This window comes from Scophthalmus maximus, chromosome 12 (assembly GCF_022379125.1).
Source record: "Scophthalmus maximus strain ysfricsl-2021 chromosome 12, ASM2237912v1, whole genome shotgun sequence".
NCBI lineage: Eukaryota > Metazoa > Chordata > Actinopteri > Pleuronectiformes > Scophthalmidae > Scophthalmus > Scophthalmus maximus.
Window position 1 is genome coordinate 16,898,079 of NC_061526.1, and position 25,717 is coordinate 16,923,795.

The 25,717-nt window shown below is 45.0% G+C and overlaps 1 protein-coding gene across 7 annotated transcripts; it reads left to right on the forward strand.

Moving 5' to 3' along the window:
- The first annotated feature begins 437 nt into the window (after positions 1–437).
- Positions 438–24,621, forward strand: znf800b (zinc finger protein 800b). Of its 7 annotated transcripts, none has more exons than XM_035604632.2 (13): positions 449–594; positions 1,912–2,983; positions 11,822–11,933; positions 12,844–13,165; positions 16,436–16,531; positions 17,125–17,268; positions 18,626–18,797; positions 18,917–19,106; positions 19,243–19,405; positions 19,662–20,029; positions 20,243–21,397; positions 21,897–22,009; positions 22,398–24,621. In XM_035604632.2, exons 2-12 carry the CDS (start codon positions 2,979–2,981, stop codon positions 21,996–21,998), a joined length of 2,829 nt encoding a protein of 942 aa, XP_035460525.2. In that variant the 5' UTR covers positions 449–594; positions 1,912–2,978; the 3' UTR covers positions 21,999–22,009; positions 22,398–24,621. The 7 variants fall into 7 exon arrangements, with proteins under 7 accessions (XP_035460506.2, XP_035460525.2, XP_035460515.2 ...); XM_035604622.2 differs by lacking the exon at positions 449–594 and adding an exon at positions 1,092–1,560; XM_035604613.2 differs by lacking the exon at positions 1,912–2,983 and having other exon boundaries at positions 438–594.
- Positions 24,622–25,717: the final 1,096 nt, after the last annotated feature.

Genomic DNA, 25,717 nt, shown 5'->3' on the forward strand with positions numbered 1-25,717 from the left:
CCTGATGTTCTCAACCGACAACATGGTTTCCTCCCTTCTGTCGACCGCCATCACACTCTCCCCCTCAAGGACGCAGCTCTCCAGGCCCGCAGCCTCTTCACCTGCGTCTCCTCCATCCCACAGTTAGGACGCGTACCGTGGTCCATGAGCCATGCCGGCCACGGTTGCCACGTCCGCGGTCTTCCCGCGGGAATGTGCTACATTTGAAGTGTTGCCGCGGTAACCCCCACCCCCCACACTGATTGGGTACACCTGTTTTGCATACACATTGATGGTGTGATTAATATTTGTTTAAAACAACAAATCTATATATATTTTTTAAATTAAATCACTGATGTACACTCAAATCCTCCCAGACCTGACTCCTGCGGTGGACCTGGCAACCCTGCAGCTGGCTCTAATTAGCTTAACTATTCTGATAATTCTCTTTAATGGCAGTTAGCTACTTAAATTAGACCTCGGGCCCGTTTAATTCAGATGGTTAATTAATATTCAGCTCCTTTTTTTATGTGGTCCTATTTATTTGACGTTTAATGACATTTATATGACACTCAGCTGATAAGAACTGATGCTTTTATTTCGTCTGGAAACGAGGTAAGACTTAGCTAACTTGTCTCGAAGTGACATTTGCTTGTACACGGTTTAAACTGTACTTATTAGTTTCATATATATATGTATTATGTTTGTTTTTTTAAAGAAGGCTGGCCGAACTGTTGCCCCACCTCTCGGTGTAAAAATGATAACAATAACAATAAGGCTGACCTAGCTGCTGATGCTTGCAGCTGTTGACGAGCTGGGTAAGCTAGCCGGCTAGCCCCGGTGTAATATGGCACCAAGTGGAATTTTGCCAGCCCAAATATTCCCACACTTGCGAGATATTTTTAAGATGGAATATCACACGCACACACACACACAAAAAAAGCTGGTTATCGTCACCTGTCTGGTTATTTCGATAAGCTACGAGCCAAGTTGTCGGGAAAGTGGGCGGAGAGTAAGTGAGGCTCCACAGTGGACACTTCTTACTTAGCTAACCATGCTACTGCTAACACATTAGCAGAAAGGGTCGCCGGAAAATCAAGTCTATAGTTGTTGTTTTTTAAGAACTTTATTTAAACTTTTGAATATGATTCTGAATGTTGTTGTTGTGTGATCACACGTACGAGTTATCAACATGTAATCGAAAACAAATGGTCCAGTATAATGAACGCCTCCTAACGGTCAGCCGCGAAGAGTCCGTGGTGGACGGACCCAGCGGCGCTGGCGAGCAGCTCTCACGGGACCGTTCTCTTTTCTTTTTTTGGAAGTGAGACTAATAAAACCACTGGAATCAGCGGTTTGTGAAAGAGGATGAATTTATCCTCACGCGTTGCCAAAGTTCAGCGAAGGGGTCCTGGGGTGGGGGCAGGATGAATGTGAGGTCATTACCATTAGTGTCCATGTGTTATCTGCACCGTGCAGGAAGTGATGCTCGACGGGTTGAACGTGATGAACCACGCTCCACAGAACACCCAGGAGGAGATCCAACTTCTCACATGTGGACAAGATGTGAGGGGAAAGAAGGTGGTTGAACGGGACTTTTTTTTTTTTAAATAATGTGTATATATTTTTTCAAAAATCTGCATCAAATGTTGCCCAAAGGTCTCTGCGCATCACTCAAAGAGTTCAGCCGTCAGCCTGTTTCTCTGCTCAACGACTATCTCCACGAGTCCCTTCATCAGAACGTGTTTCGTGTGTTGCATGAAGTTTTGGGAAGGTGTATCCACCCCCTGCTTTCATTTCGCGTTTGCGTCGTGGACTCTCGTGGAGAGCTGCGAGGCGGTTGCGCGTTTTGGGGAGAGAAGGACAAGCCCGCACCACCGCCGTGGCCTGTGGCTAAAAGTTGGAAAATAATCGCGCTGCTTCTAATTTCAGAGGGCTCGCGTCTGTTAACCTGCGTCTGCTCGAGTCGCCCTGGACCGCCCGAGTTCCCCGGCCGGACCTGGACGTCGCGGGTGCACCTTTGCGCAGAGCCCGGGTGGACGCCGAGCGGCTCCGCCGGGTGCACAAAGGCAGCGGCTCGCAGAGGAACTTGTTCAGAGTGAACCGGGGACGCTGCGAGGCGAGATAAACAACCCTCCGGACCCGAGGCATCCGCGGCCGCGCTGCTCCGGCCCCGTCGAGCACACGGATCCCCGCCGCCCGCACGACGAGCACAAGGTAAGGACTCGTTTTCGAGGCGTTCCGGCGAGACCGGAGGGCTGCGGAGCGGGCTGAGCCACCTCCGCGTCGGCTTGCCGAGCGTGGTTGTTTTTGCAGAAAATGGCGTCATCGCCCTCTTGTTTCTGCTTGGCCGCGGCGGGGAGAGGACCGGTTTCAGGGACGTGTGGCGGCCGCGGCGCGGGGCGTTATGTGTCCACAAAGACGGGGTCGCCTGCCGCGAGGTGTGCTATTCGACTGCGAATCGACAAATACGAGACGGTTCGCGATTTCGCCCGGTGGAAGGACGCGCAAAGATGGAAGGGTCGCCGGTCCTGTGCGCCAAGCTGCTTCTTGGAAGAGGTGGCACGGAGCCGCAAAACGCAAGCGTTTTACGTTCGCTCCAGTGCCATCTTCTGCGGCTTCGTGCCCGTCCAACTGGCCGCGGGCGGGTCCGTGTTCCGACCGGGGGGGTGATGGACGGATCTGTGCGAGTGCTGCACCTTGTCTTTGTGTGGGTTTTATTCGGGTTAGCTCGTTTTTACGCCGCACTCCGCTTCCATGCTGCAATCGTTACGAGGGGCCTCTCTTTGACGGCTCGGAAGGTGCATTTCATCCCCGACTCGTCCTTTGATCAACTTAAGCTGCGCCTTTGTTGCTCAAAATAGTGGCGTTTCGGGGCTGACAATATAACCGTGTAAAAGGAGATTTTGGGGGATAATGGGGGCGATGCAAATCGTGCCATGAGAACGGCGAGCTGCCCTGCGCCCTGGCTCGCCGCTCGCCAGACGAGGACAGGCTGAATGAGGTTTAGAGGGGAAAAAATAAAAGTCTTCTGGACGAATCACATAGTTTATACAGAACTGGGGAAGTCCGGCGCTGCGCAATGATTGTGCTGCTGCCTTTGCGCAGGGCACAGTGGCAGCTGCTGTAACCGCCGCCACCATTTCGCCGCGACATTTCTCTGTGTGTGTGTGTGTGTGTGTGTGTGTGTGAGAGAGAGTGTGTGTGTGTGTTGGCCAACCTTTTGTAAATAGTTGGGGAGTCTTGGATAAAAGAGCACAATAGTATTCCCGCGGGCCCTTTATGGCCTGTGAATGCGGTCCTAAGTCCCACTCTGGCTGTCCTGTCTCTCGCCGTCAGCTACGTGCATGCGTCCTAGCACTGGCCACCACACATCCACCATGGCGAGGCCACTCGGTTCCCAGTGTGAACGCTGTGCCTGGTTCCACCCGTGGCCAAGAGTCGAGGAGCGATCGTGCGGGCGCCGAGTGTTCCGGTACAGGCCACCGCGATCGAATCGAAACAACGGCGCAACACCAGCCGTGGAGACGGCACACCGCTCGCTGCGTTGCACATTTTTATCAAGTTTGCCGAGTTATGCAACCGCATCCCCGTGGAGCAAACTGCTCATCCGCCCTTATTCACCCGTCACCCACCATCGGATGGATAATTCTCCGTGTGTAATGTGTGAATTGGATCAGTCCCCGCGGCGCGACGACTCTGAATTGGGAAGATATGTCATTTGCAAATCACCCAGTGCCATTTGCGTCACAGCCCGCGGCCTCGCACGCCCATGGGGGGCGATGGAGTTGCAAATGGAGACTGTGTGTGTGTGTGTGTGTGTGCGTGTGCGTGCTGACGCTGCCCCAGCTGAACGAGAACCAATAGACACGGACTCGGGCGGCAACGACCGCCGTGCGCTTTCCACTCTCCAGGAGCAGCAGCGACTTGGCGCTCGTGTGTCAACGCGGAAGACCGCGCGGTGCTTTCGCGAGGGTTCCGTTCCCATCACGCTGCCCGGGATGCGTAAGTGGACGCGTGCACGCAGCGGCGAGACCCGCGCACGGGCTCCACAGGCCAGTCGGCGGGCAGTGTGTCCGTCCCGTCCGCCCCTCATGGTGCTCGGTCCATGTGGCTGCTGTGGAGTCGCTCATGTGTGGATAACTGTCTTTCGGCCGGACCGAGATGCTTCGACCGTAAAGCTTTGACTAACAGCGCAGCGAAGCAGAAGGAGGAGAAGAAGAAGAAGAAGGAGAAGAAGAAGAAGAAGGTCGGATTATGATTCGGACACTGGATGAGACTCTCGCGCCGTATTGCTGCCGCACGCACAGCGCGCCACGCGTTTGTGGTCCGGAGATGAGCAGGGCGTGTTTAGCCAGGGAGCTTTTATTTGTTGCTGTTGCGCTTTTGGGCACTGCACGTGGTTTCAGTATCATCCACCAAGAGCTCCAGAAAGAAAGTCGTGACATTAAGAGTCAGTCAGCCTGGAAATCATGGTGAATCATTTATAGAATATATACATATATGTATGTGTGTGTATATATATATATATGTCCACTTCTTGTACTTTGTTAAAAAAAAAAAGAGGCGGTGGAAGCAACCATATAGTGAAAAGTGTTTTGTTATAAGCTTTGATTAAAAAAACAGGTCAAGCAGTAGAGATTGCTTCCTGCTCCCTGACACATATTTCCCCCCTAAGGTAGCGGCTCAGCCCCGGCAGCAGGTAGCCCTGCAGCTATATGGACCATTATTTAATTATTTATCATTTGAGGTTCCCAAAATACTGCTCAGCTTTGTGCAGCTCTGAACCTGCACGTGGCTGTTCTTTCAGTATGTGCTTGGTTGATTTGAAAACTTTACTCTTCGTTGCACACGGACAGAGAACCTTGTAGAGACGGTTCGACTGCTGCACGTCTGCTCTGAAGTTCCTCCGAGTGACTCTGACACAGTGGAGATGGACGGTCTAACCTTGAGGAGGAGTATGAATGGATATCTAGGACATGAGTGTAGATTTTTTGAAAGTGGGTTATAATGAACTGAAATAAAAGGGGAGACAAAAGATTGGCCAGAAGTTGCCAGAATTGTCCTGCATATTTCAAATACTTCATATTTGTTTTACAACACAGCCTATTATATATGTTCCATATAGTCTTGTACTGGCATCCTATCATCTCATGAGACTTTTGGTGTAAAATCCTTAGATTAGTCTTTTCCTTTGTTAGAACAGCAACCTCAAGTCTGCCTGGCTCTCTACCTCGATTCAGTTCCCAAGTTGTCATTGTTTAGTTTTTTTTACCAGAGGGGACGCTGACTGCAACGGTTTAATGATGTCAGCGCATGATTCAGTCGGTGTAATGATGCACCGCCGCGCTCCGTCACCGAGTCGCTGCGCCAGACCAATGTACAAGTTTGGTCCGTCAACAAACCCATTAACCTGCCCGTCATATAACCAGTCAGTAAGGCAAACAAACAGGAAGGCGACCAGGGAAATCTGTGTCAGTCAACTAGTGATGCAGTAAGTGTGTTAGACAGTCTCATTACCTGCAAACCAGGAAGAGAACCGCTGCCTTGTTGCTTTGACACGGCACGCTGACATCACATATACAGTACACTGCTCGTGGTTAATCACACATTTACATTTCAGAGACTTCATCTTAATGATCATAGGATCACATGTCCTGAAATCCCATTATGCATCCATTTCTACTACATCTCTTTACATTGCTCTAATTTCCCATAATATATATATTTTTTAAATTTAGTTGCAATTCTCCTAAATCTGACGCCTGTGTATCCACTGTCCTACCACCAAGTGTGTCAAGATTGGATTGGATGATGAAAGTTATCACAGAGGAAGTGTGTTTATTGCACCTTTTAAAACTGATTTTTTTTCAGTCCAGTAAACTTTGTAGAGCAATGCAAACTAGTCAAAAGCGTAAATGTCGCAATTAAGGAGACTGAAGACCTTTTCTGTAGTTACAGGGGTTGTGTGCGCCCAAATATATGTGTGCAATTTTTGTGTGTGCTTGTGCACACCTCACGGAGTTTCCCATCTGCAAAGAAATCTCTGCAGAGTTATTTGTCGCCACAGTGAGTAATGTTCAGAGAGGAGTGTTTCCCCATACAGTCGTACGATATTTCTACACTTAGGAACAGCTGGCGTGTGTGTGAGATATCATTAGCACATAGGATGTCTCAGTCCATCACATTTGAATGTTGATAAAGTGTTTGGCTCCTCCCTGTTTTTATTTATGCCACATTTATTTTTACACCTCTCAAATACATCAGGCAGCTAAGTAAATCATCTTTAACTTTTTTTGAGTGTAGTTTGACATTTGTGTCATTCCCACACTTCAGGAAGCCAGGTGCACAGAAACACATGCAAGAGAACTTGTGATTCCACAGGAAAACATAAGCAGGCAATTGATTTAAAATGTCTGGGGATGGGGGTTTGCATTGGACTCAGAAAAACTGTCATGTTACATATTTCATTTCTGTTCTGTTATTTGCCAGAGAAGTTTGATTAGCTTGAAGTGTGGATGTTCAACATTGCAACGTACCACCTTGCTTATGTTTTGCCTGTAGCACTTTGTGACGCACACATTAAATATTGAGTTAAATGTCGTACCTGCACTTGATAAAATAAAACATGGTTTTAAACATATTACCAACAACTGGAGAACCAAAACTAAGGCATGTGAAAAGCCAGAGGGGCAGAACATGACCTCTACCTTTCAGAGATACTGTACAGAATATTTTTAAGTCCACAGTGTCTGTGGGCCACATCATTGTTCCCATCTTCTCATGTGGTCCGGTGGCATCACTGGTTTGGTTGCTGGCTGTCAGCATTATGTCAGAGTGTGGAGTACCTCCATTAGGAGGAAGTTCTGTCAGACCGCATCCATACGGCCCTCGCAAATCACTATGAGGAGGCAGGGATCCGCTGCCACACATCTGTCGGCCCTTGAACCATGCACACTATTGTAACATATATATACACATACATCACATGCAGCATATACATCCTCACTCTTACATGATAATAAAGTAGCTAATCTTTATTAATTCAGTCGACAGCGAAAAAGCAGAGGTTTTGGAAGAAGGGACTGATTGACTCTCCTCACATTTTGCCTCTGACAGGGCAAATGAGGATTTGTCTCCCAAAATAAGACATGGTCCCAAATGGGAAGTGCTTAAACAAATTGATTTGTGGCTCATATAAACAAAATTCACTATGGATTATTGTGCGAGAGGAATCCTAAATGTTTTTTTTTTTTAAAAATATGTAACACAGGAGAAGATGGTGTATTTGTGAAATATTGAGCGATTTGATGTCAGATACCTGGTTTTGCTGAAAAAAAGCTAATGGTGTGTCCGGACCATGGGAATTTTGCTGCAGGAAAATTGTCGATTTAGTGAAACGGCTACTGATGGAGTGAGTCATGAATCTGCTTCGGTTACCTGGCTGTGGCTGATTTATTCAGGGTTGCATCTGTGGATATCAGAGGAGAAGATAATGGCTTATTTTTTAAATTTCAGTCATCAGTAATTAGTTCTCGGGATTGTCTGTCGCAGATTGTTTTTTTTCCCCACACCCACCTTAGATATTTCGGTCTCATCTCGCCCATTTATCTTTTTTCTGCAATATTTAGCCATTGTTCCAGTGCTGCCCTCATCATCAACAGTTGTTTATCAAAAACTGTCTCGACACCTGAGTCGGAACATGAGCGACTACTCCACAGCCTCGACCGTCTTACCGCAGAAATGGGGGAGTCCCGTGTGTTAGTTAGTGAGTAATGTTTCTAACCCCTTTTTAAAAGTGAGTTAAGAAAAGCGGTGTTGCCAGTGTCTTCTCAAACAATTGTCCACTCTGGGGTTTTTAGGCGTGGGTCAGCTCTGGCACACTGCCGCTTGTCAGGTTTTAATGAAACACTCCTCAACAAAGTAATTAGGCCGCCTGGTGTTGGTTTAGGGTTTGGATTCACAACCTTCTCGATGCCACGGTGCACTTAAGTGAGTCTCAGCATCCCAAGATAAATCTCTCTGTTGATTACCATACCAAACGGATGAGGTAGATGTGACTGACTGCAGTACAGTTACTATTTCAGATATGACTTCTGTGAAGGTTTTACCAAGATGTTCCCTACTGCTTTTCATTTTCAGTATTTATTTGAGGTTTGAGGGTAAACATTAGTCTGAAATTTCTGGTCCACATACATTTCCCACGAAGCCGTATTCCTATTCAGAATGACAGGGTGCTCGAGCGCATCCCAGCATGCATAAGACGGAATGCTGAGAAACACCGTCAACAGGTCATCAGGGGCCACAGAGCTGACAAACTAACACATGATAGTCAATTTCACTCAAGCTCACACCCATAACGGAAGCCATCATGTCGGCTCGTCTGCGGACTGTAGAGCACGCAAACCACACACATCTACCCAGGCAGGGTTTTGCTTTGAGAGGAGGGTGAAAGAGGAATGAGTCCAGCTGAGAGTGGAATTTTTTTTTTTGCCTTTAATTGTTATATCAACTAAAATTAACTTTATTTCTTCAAATAAAGGAACAGGTCTTTTAAATTAGGTTATTTCCTGACTTCAGTGGTCGGCAGGGTCCAAATTTCCCATCAGAGTTAATGACTAGTGTTAATCTCCCTCCCTGGTATAAATAGAAACTGAGAAGGTGCATAACGCATTAATCTGCCTGCTTTTAATTTTGCTAGGGTATAAATAATTTTCTAACCAATTGAAATGAACGGTCTTCACGGTAGTTAAATCTCAACAAAGCACACCTGTGCTAAGAAACGGTTCAGTAGTAAAGTCTCCGGATCATCCTCCACCTGTAGCATCTCTCCTGTGAGTGTGTGTAGCTCCCACAGAAGCCCGTGTGGAGTATTTCCCATAAAAGTCATATAATATGATAGCTCATACCAAAATGTGCAGTTTGAAGTCTGAATGCAACCCTGATGCCGTCATAGTTTGCGCTGGTCTGTGCAAAACAGCCCAACCACCACAAAACTGTGGCTAACATCTGGTAGTGTGTGTGTGGACCATAGTGGTCTTTAAATTATCTAATGTCTTTTTTTATGGATATCAAGATAATATCCAACATGTTAAAATATTTTCGTCCCCTAGTTTGAGCTGGTTGATCAGGGTAAATTGATTGCAGCGCGCGTGACTGTGGTCTGTTAAATGCTGTGATAGTGATTGTTTTCCTCAATACCTAAGGCTACTATGTAAAAAATACTGTCTGCATAATAGACATAGCTACACATATACAGTATGTTGTTTTTAGTAGCAAACCACAATCATTCAATCGAATGGCCACTGTGAACGAAAATCACACAGAAGGCGTGAAAATGTATGAATCATTTCCTCCACACACTAATTGAGCATTTTCAAGTGCTTGACATGAATTTGCTGAAATGGACGTTTGGTTTTGCAGTAAAAATCATCCGGTGCCCCCTCCCGGTGACAGTGATATGTCTGTGCTCAGCTTTGTATTTGATGATAACACTATTTACACAGCTGTTGCATTACAAATTTCCTAATTCCCCATCACGAGATCACAAGAGCAATCTGACCTTTGCCTTTTCATGCATACAGCAGTTTCTTGTTGGCATTCTTGTGGCAAATAATTTGGTTTGTGTAGTTGTTGTGAAATGTAACCCTCTCACCTGCTCCCTTCTCTTCAACTAGCGGACCTACTCTCATCCTGTGTGTTATGATACTGCATACGTTGTTTTGGTGGGACCCTCGTCGGCTTTGCATGGTTCTCCGTGGCTTGTCTTTTGGAGACTTCTTAAGACTACAGAACTTTTCAGTTGGAAATGCACTTTACGTGCAAACTGTGTCTCCCTCTGCTGGAGTTTCAGTGGAAATACAAAGGTACCCATGTGAGGAGACAGTATGACATTGGCCGTGTGGAGGAGGCGTCTTATTCCTGACTGTCAGTATCACTGTAGGTGTAGGCTTCACTTCTACAGTCAGTTTGTTTAAGTAGTCTTAAAATACAAATTTCTGTAAAATTTTGCTATAATTTCTAATCTTTGTTTCCCAATTGTTCTAGCTGTTAGTCTGTATATTCACTACTTGAGGACATCACACTATGCACTTATGTAAATTTGCCCTAGACTTTCAGGAGATACAATCTAATTCTAATCAAAGATTATTTCTTTCCCTTTAGTCACATTCTGTCAGGTTGTTAAGTGTTGTTGTGCACATTTCCGTAAGTGTCGTCCCCACACTTCCTTGAGCACCCGTCACTTCCAGCTCATGGAAAGAATCGTTCAACTCTTGGTGCATTTAAAGCTCACTCTTTGCTAAAGACAAAAATGAAGTCTACTCTCACCGTGACTGATAAGGCTGCACCTCTTGTAGCTTTGAGGTATCACAAAGGATAAGGAATCAGAAAATGACAAGGCAACTCAGCATGCCACAGTGCTGCGAAGGCATGTAATGCCGAGCCAGTGGAAATGAGCATTGATGTGGTGTCAGGTGGCTTGTGGCAGTGGGATCAAACTGTTTTAACCCTGAACACCACTAGAGGGCAGTAAAATGTTATCTCATCATCAATACTATCATAGATTGAACAGAATGACATGAAACACATTTTTTTGTTTTAATAGCGATACGCAATGGCTTAATGTGTTGGGGCTCATAATCTACTTTTAATATTACGTCTGTGAATTTGTCCAAGGTATCCTGATATATTGCACGGTGGAGGATGCAACACAATAGAAACATTTTGTAATTTGCCATGAATAGGTTTATACAAGAGCAATAAAACAAAAAATTTGATGCATATTTGTTGACCTCAACTCCCAGTACAGATTTCTGAAGCAAGTTCAAACTATTCCCAGTAGAAGTGCGTTGTGTACTTCATATATACCTGCGTGCGTGTGTGTGTTCACTTTGCATAAAATTACTAGTTTTAAAAAAGATGCAGATCAACAAACACGATGGGATCCAAACATCTGAGACCGATGGGAAAGCGCTGTACACCCAGTAATAGTGTTCCCATTACTGTCAGGTGCTCTGGGAAGAGCATATGTATCTATTATGCAAGGGAGGCCGGGGGATTCATTTTAAATGCACACACACGCACGCACACACACACACACACACACACACACACACACACACACACACACACACACACACACACACAGAGTGTGTGCTTAATGCAGATTAATGGTACAGGTAACATGAGTGTAATTGTCCTGCCAGCAATATGACCAGGAGCTGAATTAGAAATTGTGAGAACTATTACAATGATCTAAAAATATTCAATTCTGTTTAGTGTGTGTCCAGGTGGTCGCTGAGCGGTGAGCACTCTACAGCCAGTAAACACATAAAGCTGTAATGTTGCTGCATTTTTACTAATGCATTATATATGCTTTCACAAGAAATACCAGTATAGAAATGTGCCATGTGGGTATAATATTGGCTATGCTCCTAATGATTACTACTTTGCCAGTGCCTTTAACTTATTAATTTTTTATTTTAATTTGGTTATGGCACTGGGTATAAGAATATAAACTAAAAATTCCTTTCAGTTAAGTTAGATCATCACAAACCACAGTTACCTACAGTTGTGTTTCCGTTGCGTCGCAACACAAAATAGTATAACCTGCTCTCCAACATGTGATGACACTCACCATTTTGTGATGGTTTACACGCTGCACGTGGAAGCTGCTTGGCCAAGTGAAATTGGTTGAACATTTTCGATCTCTGAAGTAAAGGGTTTCTCTGTATCTTCTTGTATTTCCATTATCTAGTATGAGGTATATGTACAGTGAGCAGCAGGTTCTTCATCCAGTGCAGTCCTCGGCTCATGTGTGGTGTTGTTGTTGTTGTTGCAGGTCACAGGCGTGTGCTGGTAGTGAACGTGCGGCGCAGCAAGCCAGTCCTGGCAGGATGGTAAAGGCCCATAAGTCAAGTGGGAGGAAGAGCTCTCACGCTCTCCGCAGACAGGTACTTAACAAAAAAATACAACAATCCCTGAATGTGATTGTCCCGTCTGTCTCCATGCCCTGTCAGATTGAAAACACACATCTATTATGTCATTTGAACAACTACCGTCATGTATCTTAATAATGTTAAGTCCTCTTTTCTTTTGAAAGTGACACTGAAGTTCAATGGTTGTAATAGGTTACGTGTGTTTGTGTTGTACTGTACAGATGGCTTCACTGGGCATGTCGGGCTAATCTGTGGTCGTTTCATTTTGCATTTGAGTGTTTGTATTTGTGTTTGTGTGCACGGGGGGTAACACAGTGTCCAAGTGGCCTATTTGTTCTGTGGAGATGTGCCGTAATGTGCCGGAGCGGTGGAGTCGTTTATCCCTCTTCAAGGGCAGCGGGGACAGACGGAGAGAAGAAATTAAGATAAATTGGTGGGTGGGAGAGGAGAAGAGATTGGGGACTTCAAGAAGAAATAGGTCTGGACAAGAGACACAACAACACACACACACCTCTCACTTGCACATACAGATGAATGTGTAAACACAGAAGACACTGGAGTCACTTACACTCTGTAAGTGACTCTGCATGCTCAGCAACACGGACACACACATACAGACCTAAAGTCCTCTGTGGTGACCCCTCAGTCTGTCCAGCGGAGGGGTTTTCTTATTTTCCAATGAGAACCAAAATTATTTCTCCTGATCCACTTTTTTTTAATATTCAAATATGTATTTAAGTATTTTTAGTAGTCAGTGGATAACGGTGTCCCTGGATGCTTAAATGGATGTTTAAACTTCACCATGCATGGCTGATGTTGATTTTGGGGGATTTGACAATATCTAAAATCACAATAATGTTTTATTAACTTAGCTCCATCATATTTTCATTCCTCTTCCACGATTTTTCCGGCTGTGCTCCCACAGAGTGGTGGTCAGACAGAGATGGAGGAAGCCCAGCCCCTGTCAGACGCCCAGCAGCCACCACAGGAGCAGCCCCATGGAGAAGACCAGTCCTCTGAACGAGCCGAACTCGGGACCTCCGCTTCAGCTGAGGCTCTGTCTGAGAACTGGGACCAGGAGAAAGACGACTCTGCTGCGCAGGCCAGGCCCATGTGGAAACCCATTCCCCCTCTGCTGCCTGACCCCGAGCACCACGGGAGCACTTCCACCGGGACCAAGGACCAGAGCTGCCAGACGGAGGAGCATCTTCAGCAGACCAGTGCCGGCAGCCATGGTCATAACACAGGTCAGTACATTTTCTCCCTTCAGCGCCATCTGCTGCTTTTATTCATCCACCTACAGCCATCTTTCCACCAGACGCACTGGTCATCTCCCCACTGAAACATTGAGGGAACTAAAACCATCACAGCACTTAAATTGACACATGCTCTAAACATTCATTTTTTTACCCATCTCAAATGTATAAATGAGAATTGCTTTGGTGATAAATTGACAGTTAAAAGAGATAATAATGTTCGAAAGAGTATTAAGACCAGGAATAAGAAAAAAACATTTAGATTATCGAGAATTAAGTTGAAATGTCGAGAATAAACTTAAATTAATTAAAATAGAACATTCAGGAATAAATCAAAATACTAACATTAACACATATGACTATGTATTATTAGGTCTTTATTCTCTATATTCTCGAAATGCAAAAGATACACACCTTTCTCTGATTTATCTTTTATACTTTTTTCTCAACTTTTAGACTTAATTCTCGCAATACAAAAGAAAATCTTTCTCTCATATAGTTCAGCTTTATTCTTGACATTCCGACTTTATTCTCAAAATGTAAAAAAGGCAGACAAAGACACTTTGTTCTCAAAGAGAAAATTACCAAAAAAGAAGTGCCTTTAGCTTTGAGCACCACTGGTGCCCCACTGGTTGGCTTGTGCCGTCAAACATTTGAAGGTTTGAAGGTTTTATTTGGAAGATTTATTGCACTGGCTTTTGTATAACTATTGTATTTTCTTGATGGACTCGAAGGTCTTGTCTGCTGCTGTGGAAGCCAATAAATCAACAGAACAGAGCCATTAACACAGGAAACTGGTCCTAACTGACCCAAAAGCATCAGAAAACAACAATAAGAGTAAAACTTCAACTTGAAACTGAGATATGCAGTTCAAACAGATTCTCTCAAAGAAGCGTTTTCTGATTATTTCAGTTCAATTTGTAAGCAATGTCCCTCTGAGACCACAGGGTGTGATTAGTTCCCTTGAATGCTCGCGTGTTACATGACCCTTGAAGCCCGGCCAACTATTGATGGGCGGACTGTAAGATGTAACATTGTGTCCATGTATTTTTTTCTGTTGACTACTGGCAAGTTTGTTTCCTTCCCTGTCTTCCGTCCTCTCAGGTTTCCCCTCACCAGGTTCCTTTTTGCCTCTCCGTCTCCTCAGCTTTCCTCCTTCCATCCACAGTCTCCTTTTAAACTCACGTGGATGTCTTGAGTCACACGTACATTCCATGCCGAGAGTTAAATCCAGACTTTACTGCCCGGAAAACAGTCGCACCGCTCGCAGTCAAAGGAAGTTGTTTGTGTCGAATGACGCTTTTGATTGGTTGATCTTTGACCCTCTTGCAGAGGGAGGTGCGAAGGTCGGTGGGTCACTGACCTGCCCTGCTTGGGTTTGTAGCGGTATGCCTGGGAGCATTGTGTGTGTGTGTATGTGGGGGGGGGGGCACAAGGAAAACACATTCTGTCACACATTAAAACATAATCTCCATCTCGCTTTCTGCCAAAACCTCTTACACAGACGTCATTCACGTTTCTCACTCTCTTTTGTCTGCATCTTTCTGGGTGTGACAGTCTGTCTGCTGGGCTTTTTGCCTTCTGTCTGTCTCTCACTCACCTACACACACACACACACACACACACACAAACACACACACACACACACACACACAGGCAACGTTACAATGATGTAGTATTGGTTTTATTTTTGCGTGTGTGTGTGTACATGTGTGCGTGTGCATTCAACCATGTGTGGAGCCATCAGGGCTTGAAACATGCAACGTCTCAACTTCTCATCTGGTTTTCTGACCAGAAGTAACTTAATCATCGAAATAACAAAACCATGAAGTAAAAAAAATAAAAATCTGTCTAGTTAAAGAGACAAAAAAGACAATTTTTATTTGATATATATTTTGTCCTAAATTATCAAAACACAGCATTGTCCTCTTTGATAAGATACATCATAGTTTTCCAGGCTGTGATTGAAGTGTGTGCTTCAATACCAAGGGTATTTGCACATTGACAGTGTTTTATTTGGAGCTTTGAAGTTTTACACTATGGTCTTTTTGTTTTAGAAATTAAACTTTCCCTGTTCCTTCTCTCACATCGATACAATCTAATGAGACGTAGATATTTGAGGTGATACCGGGGTCTGTGGTTGTTTGTGAGAGTAATGGTCTGACTCTTGAGGGCTGTTGACCCCTCTTTCTTTTTATGCCCATTCCTATGATAGATGTTGCTGTGTGTTAAGATAAAACTGAAGTAAAAATAAGCATGAAATCAGGTTGAATGAGAGCAGTTTACCTCCCCACAGTCCATCTCAGTATTGGGTCATGGAGCCGTAGTCAGCTTGCATCAATAATGCAGTAATCAAAACCCCCTCCTGCTTTTTTATTTAAATGTTTTATACAAAGGAAAAATAAAGTTCTCTGGCACTGGGATCAATGAGTAAACATCCCTGAAGCGACTTTTGTTCACTTTTTCTTTTCTCTTCAAGGCAGCAAGGTGTTTTGGTTTCTAATGGTCTTTTAGGAAAATGGAATGATTCTGTTCTTTGTAGTGATTTAATCCCAGTGGTTGGAGATTTTGTCAGACGACAAACCAACCTGTTTTGTCGAGAAAGAGAAGCTAAAATAAATCTCTTCTTAATTGCATATATTGTGCTAAACTGCACATATTTTTTTATTTTAAACATTATTTACCCGATGCTAGTATTGATAAGAGTAGTGGTTAGCACTGTCGCCTCCCAGCAAGAAGGTGCTTGCTTCGAATTCCGGTTCGGACTAACCAACCACCCAGGCCCTGTCTGTGTGGAGTTTGCATGTTCTCCCCGTGTCTGCGTGGGTTCTTTACGGGTCCCCCCCCCCCACTGCATGTTTTCCAACGGTCCTACTTTAGCTTCAGTCGTCTGAACAAGCATCACTGTTTTGATTTGTGCGGATTGTTTTTCACTCATGTCTGCTACCTGTGTTTTTTTTCAGCTCACATCTCAGGTTCACTGATCTCAGAAGAAAAAAAGATAAATGACCTGCTTTCTCACAGTCGTGTGTGTGTGCGCCTCAGGGTAATGAGGTCAGAGGGAATCACTGTCCCATAGCGGCCCCATCGTCTGACTCTGATTGCGTGTAACCCTTTAAGCATACCGCAATCTACAGTGTGTCTTACCAGGTCCCAAGTATTTCCCAGGCGACGCTGCCTTTCTCAAAAACTAGTACGCTGATGTAATTATACGCCAGCTTTACTTCAGCACCATCTTTCTGTCTCTGTTCCTCTGTGTAGGTGTCTGTGCTGAGCCCGGAGATCCTCCTCTGCTCCAACAGCCTCTGCAGACCTCCAAGTCTGGGATTCAGCAGATAATTGAGTGCTTCCGTTCAGGTTTGTCTTTTCTTGACGTCCGTTTGTTTGTTTGCTTTTTAACTGTCTTCTGTTATACTTTCTTTCCTTCCTTTCTTCTTTCTTTGGAATGTGCCCGTTGACTGAGTTCACTGTGATCAGAACTCAGTGATACAGGCAAAGCGCTTGTTGCCCAGTTTGGTGTGTGAGGGTTGAGCTTCCTCCAACACTTTTAACTGTGTCTACAATTCTTTTCCCTTCGTAGTTCTCGTTTGTACGAGATGTAGACCAATATTTATCAAAAAATAATTAGTTAGGGTTATGATGACATGGTATTGCATTAATAGTTCAAGCATGTAACTCTTGGGTGCACTGCTACTCCTGTAAATTTGTTTTCTGTGTCTAGTTGTTTTTATATAGTTCTATTTTATTCAACTCTATTTTATTAACATTAACATTTCTGCGCATTTAACAAAATCTTTTTTTGCAATGCACACTATGCAAGCCTGAAACTGATGATTTCATGATTGGGGTTTTGATGACATTTTACAATATTCTGTATGTACATGTATGTGTTATAACTGCTAGTCTGAAAACACTGGGGGTAATCACTGCTACTTATCTTTGTCCCGCAGGCACCAGCCAGTTGAGACACATGCTGCTGAGGGAGGTGGACACCATCTTCGAGTGTAAACTGTGCCGCAGTCTGTTCAGGGGCCTGCCCAACCTCATCACGCATAAAGAGTACTACTGCCTATCACGGCTGCCTGAGACCGACGGTTAGCGACGCCACATATTAGCATCCAGACACATGAACAACTCTAAACATGTCTCAAATATTTATACATGCATGTTTTATAACCATAGCCCTGCCTTTACAGTTCTAAAATGAAAGCACAAAAACATAAAAGATGAAGAATAAATAACAACAACACCCAAATGGCCATTAACTCAATAATAAAATCAAAAGGCAGAACAGGTAGAACACAAACTCCCACAGCTCGGGTCAGAGGCTTTGTGCATGCTGACGACATGCAAATGCAAAACTTGGAAAGATTACACACACGGTGGCGCCCTAAATGAGGCAGGGATCAGTGTTGGCTTCAGCCAGGGCTCCAAACACACACACCCACACACTTCAGTTCACACACACACACAAAAACCCACGCACGGAATCACTGATAACTTCAAAGTTTCCTAAGGTGTTTCCACATTTTACTTTCAAATTCTGTCACTCCGAGGTTTTTACTATCTCTTTCACACCATCTGTCTCCTGCTCATTATTCTCCTCTTATCCACTATCTCTCTCTTTCTCGGCACACAGACCCTTTTTCTTCTCACACACACTGTATCATCTTCAATCTGTCAATCATTTCTCTTACACAAAGTAAAGTTTTCGTCGGGCTCTTCCCTCATATCACAACGTGTGACTTTGATCTTGCACCATTAGCGTTTTATCTACTTCTCATTAGCCACAGTATGTGTCCATATCTCTGTTCTTTTCTGCTCAGAAGTGGTCGCAGACTCAGACGGGAGGAAGCCCGGCAGACTCTTAAAGTCATTCCCCTCCTCCTCTCTCCTCCTAAAATAGAAATCAATCTCATCACAAACACTCAATTATATTTTTGCTCCCTTTTTATCCACTGTAATGATCAGCAATAGCAATCTTCTCTACATCAGCTCATTGTCTTAATTAAGTTGTTTCTTGCATAATTGACTTAATTTTTCTCGATTAAGAGTCCATTATTAGTGGTGGAAAGTGCACTGTATTGTCATTTTGACAACTTAATCTGTCTGTTTTTCACCGTCAAAGTGCTGGGAGATGACGGTGAGGTTTATTGGATAAACTAATTAGATTTTTCTTCGAAACACTAAATTTGTCTCCATTTGTGGTCTATTTCTCAAGTGCCTCATATTCAAATCTGTGTTTTTCCTGTTATGAAAAATTCAAAAAAAAGAAAGTTGCACATTTAGTGAGAGAAGAATATCAAGCCAAGAAGGTCATAGAAGGGGAAAATGATTGAATTTGCTGTAAAACAAAGCTCCCTGCTCTGTTACTTTCTCTTCTTTAGAGAATCTATATTTTATCATTATCATTTTAAATGATACAAATATTTTGGATTATTCCTTTGTCAGGTGACGACAGACAGAGCGTGGCCATGAAGGATTTATTGGACACCATATATCCCAGAGCCGACCGACCAGACTACGTGGTCCGACTTGAGCCAATTCAGACCACTACCAAGGCTGTGTTCCAGCACATCACCACGGAGGAGGAGCTGGCTAGGTATCCATCACAAACACCCAGGTCGGTGGTATGCTGATGGAGTAAAACATACTATAACTTTTCAAATGTGGCATAAATGAAATGATGCTTATGCAGTGTAGCTGATGTAGGCTTGAGCTAAATGTTAATGCACTTAACAGTGCCAGAGAGAGCCCAGTAGCATGGGAGGGAGAACCAGCGGAGGGTGGGGACAACAGCCAGGCGAGCCAGCGAGGTGGACCAGAGAGCAACAGCAGCCCGGCACCCAAGAGATGGGAGGCGGAGGAAGAAGCTAAAGAAGATAAGCCACCGCCTGAAGACGAGGGATCCACCAGCGGGGTAGGTGACCAGGCACGTCAGGAGGTCATTTACATCTTCTAATTCATTTGAGAAGCCTGTAGTCAATAGTAATCTCCCACTCTTCCTTGTTTGTTGGTCAGTCAATCTCTCATCCCCCTTTTTTTTTGTTCTCTCTCTCCGCCATCAGGTCGAGGATGTGACAATCTCCTGTTGTCTGTGCGGTCAGGACTTCAACTCGCGCCGCAGCATCAGGCGCCACTGCCGCAAAATGCACCAGACCAAACTGGAGGAGCTCCGCAAGTTCACCGAGACGCGTACAGTTCCCACAAGCCTGCTCTCGATGGTGAAAGGTAAGTGCAAGTGAACACAAACTATGAATAAGAAATACTATAACTTATACATTGATCAGTATTATAAAATATTAATTGTAACTATTGTGAAAATATGCTCAAAAGAGCTCATATACTTGTGTTAGCAACTGGGTTTCTTAAAACCTCAACAAGACGAAAGAAATATAATTATAATCTAAAACAAATTATTTAAATCTAAATAATATTTTATCTAAATGATCAGTCGAAATAATAGTTGTTCTTGTTGATACTGGAGGTCGGCCGAGGACTCTCAGCACGCCGACCGGAAAGTCCTGCCCCGTGTGCCTCAAAACCTTTGCTACCAAAGCCAACGTGCGCCGTCACTTTGACGAGGTGCACCGCGGCCTGCGCAGGGACAACACGCCCAGCACCACCACGTGGCCGGGCGGCCAGCCCCTCGCCTTGGAGGCCACGCCTCCCAGGAAGAGCAACAATTCCTCCCCTACGCGGAGCCACAGCTCCAAGTCGACCCCTGTCATCTCCAAAACGACGCCTTCAAATCAGAACCAAGCCAAACCTCCGAGTCAGACCCCGGCGCCTCCACCTGTGAACCCGGCGGCCTCGTGCCGCTGCACGATCTGCAAGAGGAACTACAGCTCTCAGGTTGGTTTATTGCACCACTGGCTTTCTTCTCTTAAAAGTAGCCATTACTCTCACGCTGGTCTTGTGGGTACTTATTTATTTATCTGTGATTAATCTTACATGGGTTGCCTTTACCCTTGAGAATCCAGGGAAAGCAAAACCAGGAATTGCATGAATTGTATGTGTGTAATTATCAATGACATTTCAATTGATCTTTTTTTATCTGTGTTTCAGCTCATGTTGAAGAGGCACATGCGTATTGTCCACAAAATATACAGTGTGAAAAACAACAGGTCTCCTGCCGCCGCACCACCTGCCGCTGCTACTACAGCAGCTACTCCCAACAGCAGCAGTGCTAACGCAGGCCCGAGCAACAACGTCCGAGTGAAGGAAGAAGCAGTCGAGCCCTCAGGCGAAGACGAGGAGGAAGAGGAGGAAGAGGGAATGGACAGTACTCCCGCCCCGTCTCCAAGTGACAGCACTGGTACGGCCAAAGTTGTTCCTGCTGCACAAAACTCCATGAAGGTGAAGGAGGAGGAGGCCCCGCGGAGCCCAAAAGTGGCGCCATCCTTATCTTCATCATCCTCCCGTGGGGGCAGCGGGGGCGTTGCCACCAAAATGACCAAACTGTCTGTGGGTTTCGACTTCAAGCAGCTCTTCTGCAAACTGTGCAAGCGGCAGTTCAGCTCACGCCAGAACTTAACCAAGCACATTGAGCTGCACACTGACGGCAACGACATCTTCATTAAGTTCTACCGCTGCCCTCTCTGTCGCTACGAATCGCGGCGCAAGCGCGACGTGCTGCGCCACGTGACCGTGGTCCACAAGCAGTCGTCTTCATACCTCGCCAAGATCATGCCCAAACTGGAGAGCAGGGCGGTGAAGAGGCTCGCCGAGGTCGTCCTCAGCAGCACGAGCCCCAACAAGAGGACGAGTGTCAAAGAGGAAGTGAACGGACGCCACGCCTCTTCGTCCTCCCCTTCCCCTCCTTCCCCTCCCGTCACGCGCAAGCAAGAGGGCTCCACGGCTGCCCCGACCTCCTCCTCAGCCTCCTCCTCCGCCCCACCTCCCGCCCCCGCCACTCGAAAACAGCAGGACATGTCATCGCCGGTGGTCAACCCGTCCCCTCCGCTCACCCGTAAGCAGGAGAGACACCAGACCCGCCAGCAGCGCCCCGTCAGCCCGCCGCTGACCCGCCGCAGTGAAAAACACATGCACCCACGCAACTCCACCTCCGCCCCGTCGCCCAGCAACCAGCCACCACACACCCGACGGCACGACGCGCAGTCGGAGAGCAGCGGCGCGGCGACGACCTCAACGGAGGTCAGGGTGACCAAGAACTTCTCCCTCCATGCCTGTGACCAATGTGGACGAGCCTTCGCCAAGAAGGTATTTAATAAGAAGCACTTAGTTTCAGGGTCTTCATAGTGATGGACGATGCAGTTAACCTCAGATCATAGAGTTTTGAATTCTTGCCAGTAGTCTGCTTTACCTGAGTGAAAACACTCTGAATCCAGTGCAGCTGAAATGAAATGTCAAATAATTAGAATGAGTTTATCACAAAAGAGACAATTTCCTCCAAGTCCACGTGGTTCCTTCTTCAGAATATACACAATTTCATTATTTGTGAAACCTTTACTTAGTATAACTTAACAAGATGCTCCACATTCCTCATTTTAATGCACACTCTTTTTCAATAATAGTACTCCATCATACAAATATAAGATTCATTGTTAGTATATTTGTTTGTCGTTGCCTCTGTATCCCGACACTTTAGCCGATTCTGGTGAGGAGCTGTTGTGTTTTTTTCCAATCACCTGCATTCTGCCTGCAATTTGATGTTTAATTGATCTAAATGATCTTGTGACTGTGATTTGTATTTCGTCAGCTGTACCTGGAGTCTCACAAGCGAAGCCATCGTAACGCGGCAACGGCCGCTGCCAGCAAGAGGAAAGGAGTCAGCACTCGCTCCAAATCCCTGGTGTGGTGAAAAGACACGGCGTAAGAACAAACTTTGACACGTCACCGCCGTCCATTCCTCCTCCTCTCCCTTTGTATTCAGAATCCCAGTGTGTGTTTTAACGTTTGTGTAGACGACCATGTCCGAGGGCAGAGATGTGAAACCACAATCCCTCTGCGGCCCTCTAATTGAGCACTCCGGCCGCTCACTGCAACCTTCCTCTCAGCTTATATCTCTGTGAATCACGCTTCTCATTACAAAACCTCCTCCTCTGTCAGACTGCTGCTCCTCTTTCCCCCCTGCATCTTTCGTAGCAATGTACCTCTTCCTTCCTTCTTCCCTCCCTCCCTCCCTCCCTCACGTCCCTTCATCCTTCCCCTCACAGTCCGTATTCTCTCTTTCCTCACCTTGTTCTTCTCTCCGCTGCAGGCCGCCGGGGACGACGGACGAGCAGCCCACGAACGAAGAAGAAGAAGGAGATTCAAAACTTTCAATTTGGAAAATGAATGGCTTCGTGGAACTAACCGAGAGCAGAAATGGAGAAGCAAACAGAAACATGAGGAACAGTGGAGAACGACTGGAAGTGAAGTACAAAAGTTTTTTTTTTTCCTCTCTCTCCTTTTGCTCAAGAACCAAATATATTGTTGGAATCTGATGTGACTTTTGTATATTTTCACGATGAAGCCAGACAGCTTGCTGGACGGCGGCGCTGCTATCCACCAAGAGACTGCTCACTCCTGCTGTACATGTCTGTCTTCGCCCGCTACATTATGTAGATATGGATCCATACGCAGATTACTGACTTGTACTGCTGCGCTCTCTGTAGAGAGGGAAAGAGAGAAGAAGCAAATCATAACTGGAATCACAGGTTTTTTCTTTTGTTTAAAAGAAAACAGAATCTGATTTGACTCTCACAGATATTCATGTGTGGGTCCTTCACTTTGAGCATTTCAAATCAGCTGACCTTCATGTCGTCTGTGTATTCAGGATATTGAGGGCGGCCTCGGATTGATATATTCAAAAACCACTCGCTCGACAGATCGACGCGAGATACATTTCCATCCCTGACCATTTTTTCTGCTCCCCTTTGTTCTCCTGACAACAGGAGCTCAGTTGTGTCCTGACGGAGAGAGAACACACACCCTCAGTGTTTCCCGGCTGCGTGCCTTAGTGTTGAACGTCACCTCGATCTCCTCATGTACGCGTTTCCCCCACAGATCTTCCCCCGGATCTGTAATGTTCTTCATGTTAGCAGCTCGTAGTCTTTATTTCGTGACCTGTTTGTGATTTCCAGTGACCATATGCAGTCTTCTGTTAGATCATCAAATGTTCATAAACTACAGGGTATGGTCAAAATACGGGAGGAGCCAAAAAGTATATTTGCAGTTTTCCCCAAGAATTATGTGTGCACTTTTTCTCCTCTCATTTTCCTGTGGTCACTGGCGTTTCTTCTTACACTTCAGGCGTTTCCTTTACCTTGACCAAACCCTGTCTGACCGTGACCTTGTCAGGCCCAGACTTTGCCTGGTCACAGCAGGAGCATCAGGTTACAAGGCTCCAATAAGGACTTTACATGAAATTTCATCAGCTCTGTTCTTCTTCTGATCTTTTGAGAGGCAAAACGCGCCCTACGTGATACATGACTTGTGCAGAGGATCTGCACATAATATGAGGAGTAATTTTTTTTTTTAACATGAGAAACCATTAACTGGAAGACTGAAAGGAAAAGAGAATCATAACCGCACTGTGTTTCTGTTCCATGCGTCCCACACATCACTCAAACATTTTGACCAATCAGAGCTAAAAGACAAAATGACAACAGCGCAGCGTCGTGGCTCAACTTAAAAATTTACATTCAACTCTTTGTTCCATTAACAAACAAACAAATGCAGGCGCTCAAATTTTTCTTTGTCTAAACTTTTTAACCTTCCCCATATAATCTCCATATTATTATTATTATTTATTCTTTTTAAGACTAAATGCTGCATTGGCTCCGTACTCGAACGCGAGCGGGGCTGAGGTAGTCTCTGAAACACTGGCACACAACGAGAACTGGCAGGAGAAGAGCGAGGACGACCAAATGTATAGATACGTCTTAATTTTCGAACAGTAAGCCATGAAATGGAACAAAACCGGGACGATGAAGAAGAAACAAAAGAGGAAAGACCAAACTTTATTTTTATAACGCGACAGTCTTGAAAACATGTATATATGGATTCATCCTATAAATAATAGTTCTAATAGTCACAATAGTTATTGACATGTGCGTAACTGTTGGTCGACCATATGCTTCAACCATATGTCGGACTAGTTTCTAATGTCACTGTTTAATACCGACGCTGATCTGTTCCGTGATTAGTCAACGTCGTCTTTTTTTGTTGTTGTTTTTGTTGCGTCTCATTCCTTTTGAAAGAGGCCATTTTTGTTGGGATGAGTCAAGAGGAGAACGGGAATCAAACCTCAAGAGTCTCTTAAGACTTTTTCCTTTTTTCCTTCTCAATTTGATTTTGTCATTTCTTTCATCGTCAGTCGTAATATGTTATTAAGCTCACATCCTAGAGAACCTGAGAAGAGTTTAGAAAAAGCCTTTCAGATGTGACAGGAATGTTTAAACCAACCACTTAATGAATAAAAATGTACTGCTTCAAACCTCCGAGAGGAGTCGTGTGGTTTTATTTTTATTTATTTATTTTTATTTATTTATTTTTCAGATACAGCTCCTCCATCATTCATGATTGTTCGCTGCATTTCCAGAGAGGAGATTTCATTTGCCTTCACAGAAATTGCTTCTTTGGACATTTACATATTCACTTATTTTCTTGAGATTCCTAGTTTGCCTTCTTCATTGTTCCCTGTGTTGCAGTACGTCATTGTCTGTGACGTCCCAAAGACTGACGCCAAGTGTTTTTTTCTGTGCAGGTCGTGAAAGGATCTGAGAAATAATCAACTAAAATGTCCACTTACTGTCTACTACTGGGTTTTTACACTTAATTTCCAAGTGGATGTGTGACGTTTACAAACGGGCTGTCTGACAAAAGATGGCTGCATCATGGGAAATGTAAGACCCTTGTGTTTTGGGCTTTAAAAGTCATTCAATTCTAACCATTGATTTGTTTTTGTCTCCCACAGCCCTCAGCACAATGGCGATACCATGCAGTAAAGATTCTCTATTAAAAGTAAAAGTCCTGCATTGAAATATGAAGGAAAAGAAAAAGTCACGAGCAAAATAATGTCTAAAAAGTATGTGAAGTAGAGAAATGGCCTCTGTGAGCGTGATACTATCGTATATTACATGATTGCACTTGAAGTTGGAGCCGTCCCCCTCATATTACTGTGTAGATTAGTCTAGAATAATGCTCTTTATTAACTAGGTAAAAACGTCAAAGTCAAGTATCTAGCATATACTCCAGGTGTCGTAGTAGTATAATGTACCATGGAATGAAGGAAAACTGCAGTTAAGTATAAAAAATATACTAAGTGTATTACATCCGAACATCAGAACGTGTGGATGATACTAATGTGCCACAAGATCATCTTGCAACTGCTCCAGTTCCTCCACCTGCTCCTTCTTTTTCTCCCCTCTCTCTTGCACCTGCGCTACTTCCTCCACCAGGTGGCGCCATTGCACCGCGTCTCTTCCTCCCTCTCCTCTCCTCTCCGCAGCCGCGCGGCCACAGACTCGGACGTGTTGCCCGCCGTCCTCCTCCACATTGTCACACGAGAGAAACACCCGGGTGTGTGCTCGACCG

Excerpts from the sequence above, each read along its gene's own strand:
- znf800b (XM_035604599.2), top strand. The coding sequence starts at position 4,237 with ATGATTCGGACACTGGATGAGACTCTCGCGCCGTATTGCTGCCGCACG. Across the intron at positions 4,455-11,821 it reads CAGTCAGCCTGGAAATCATG|GTCACAGGCGTGTGCTGGTA; the intron begins GTGAATCATTTA and ends TTGTTGTTGCAG. Across the intron at positions 17,269-18,625 it reads ACGGCTGCCTGAGACCGACG|GTGACGACAGACAGAGCGTG; the intron begins GTTAGCGACGCC and ends TTCCTTTGTCAG.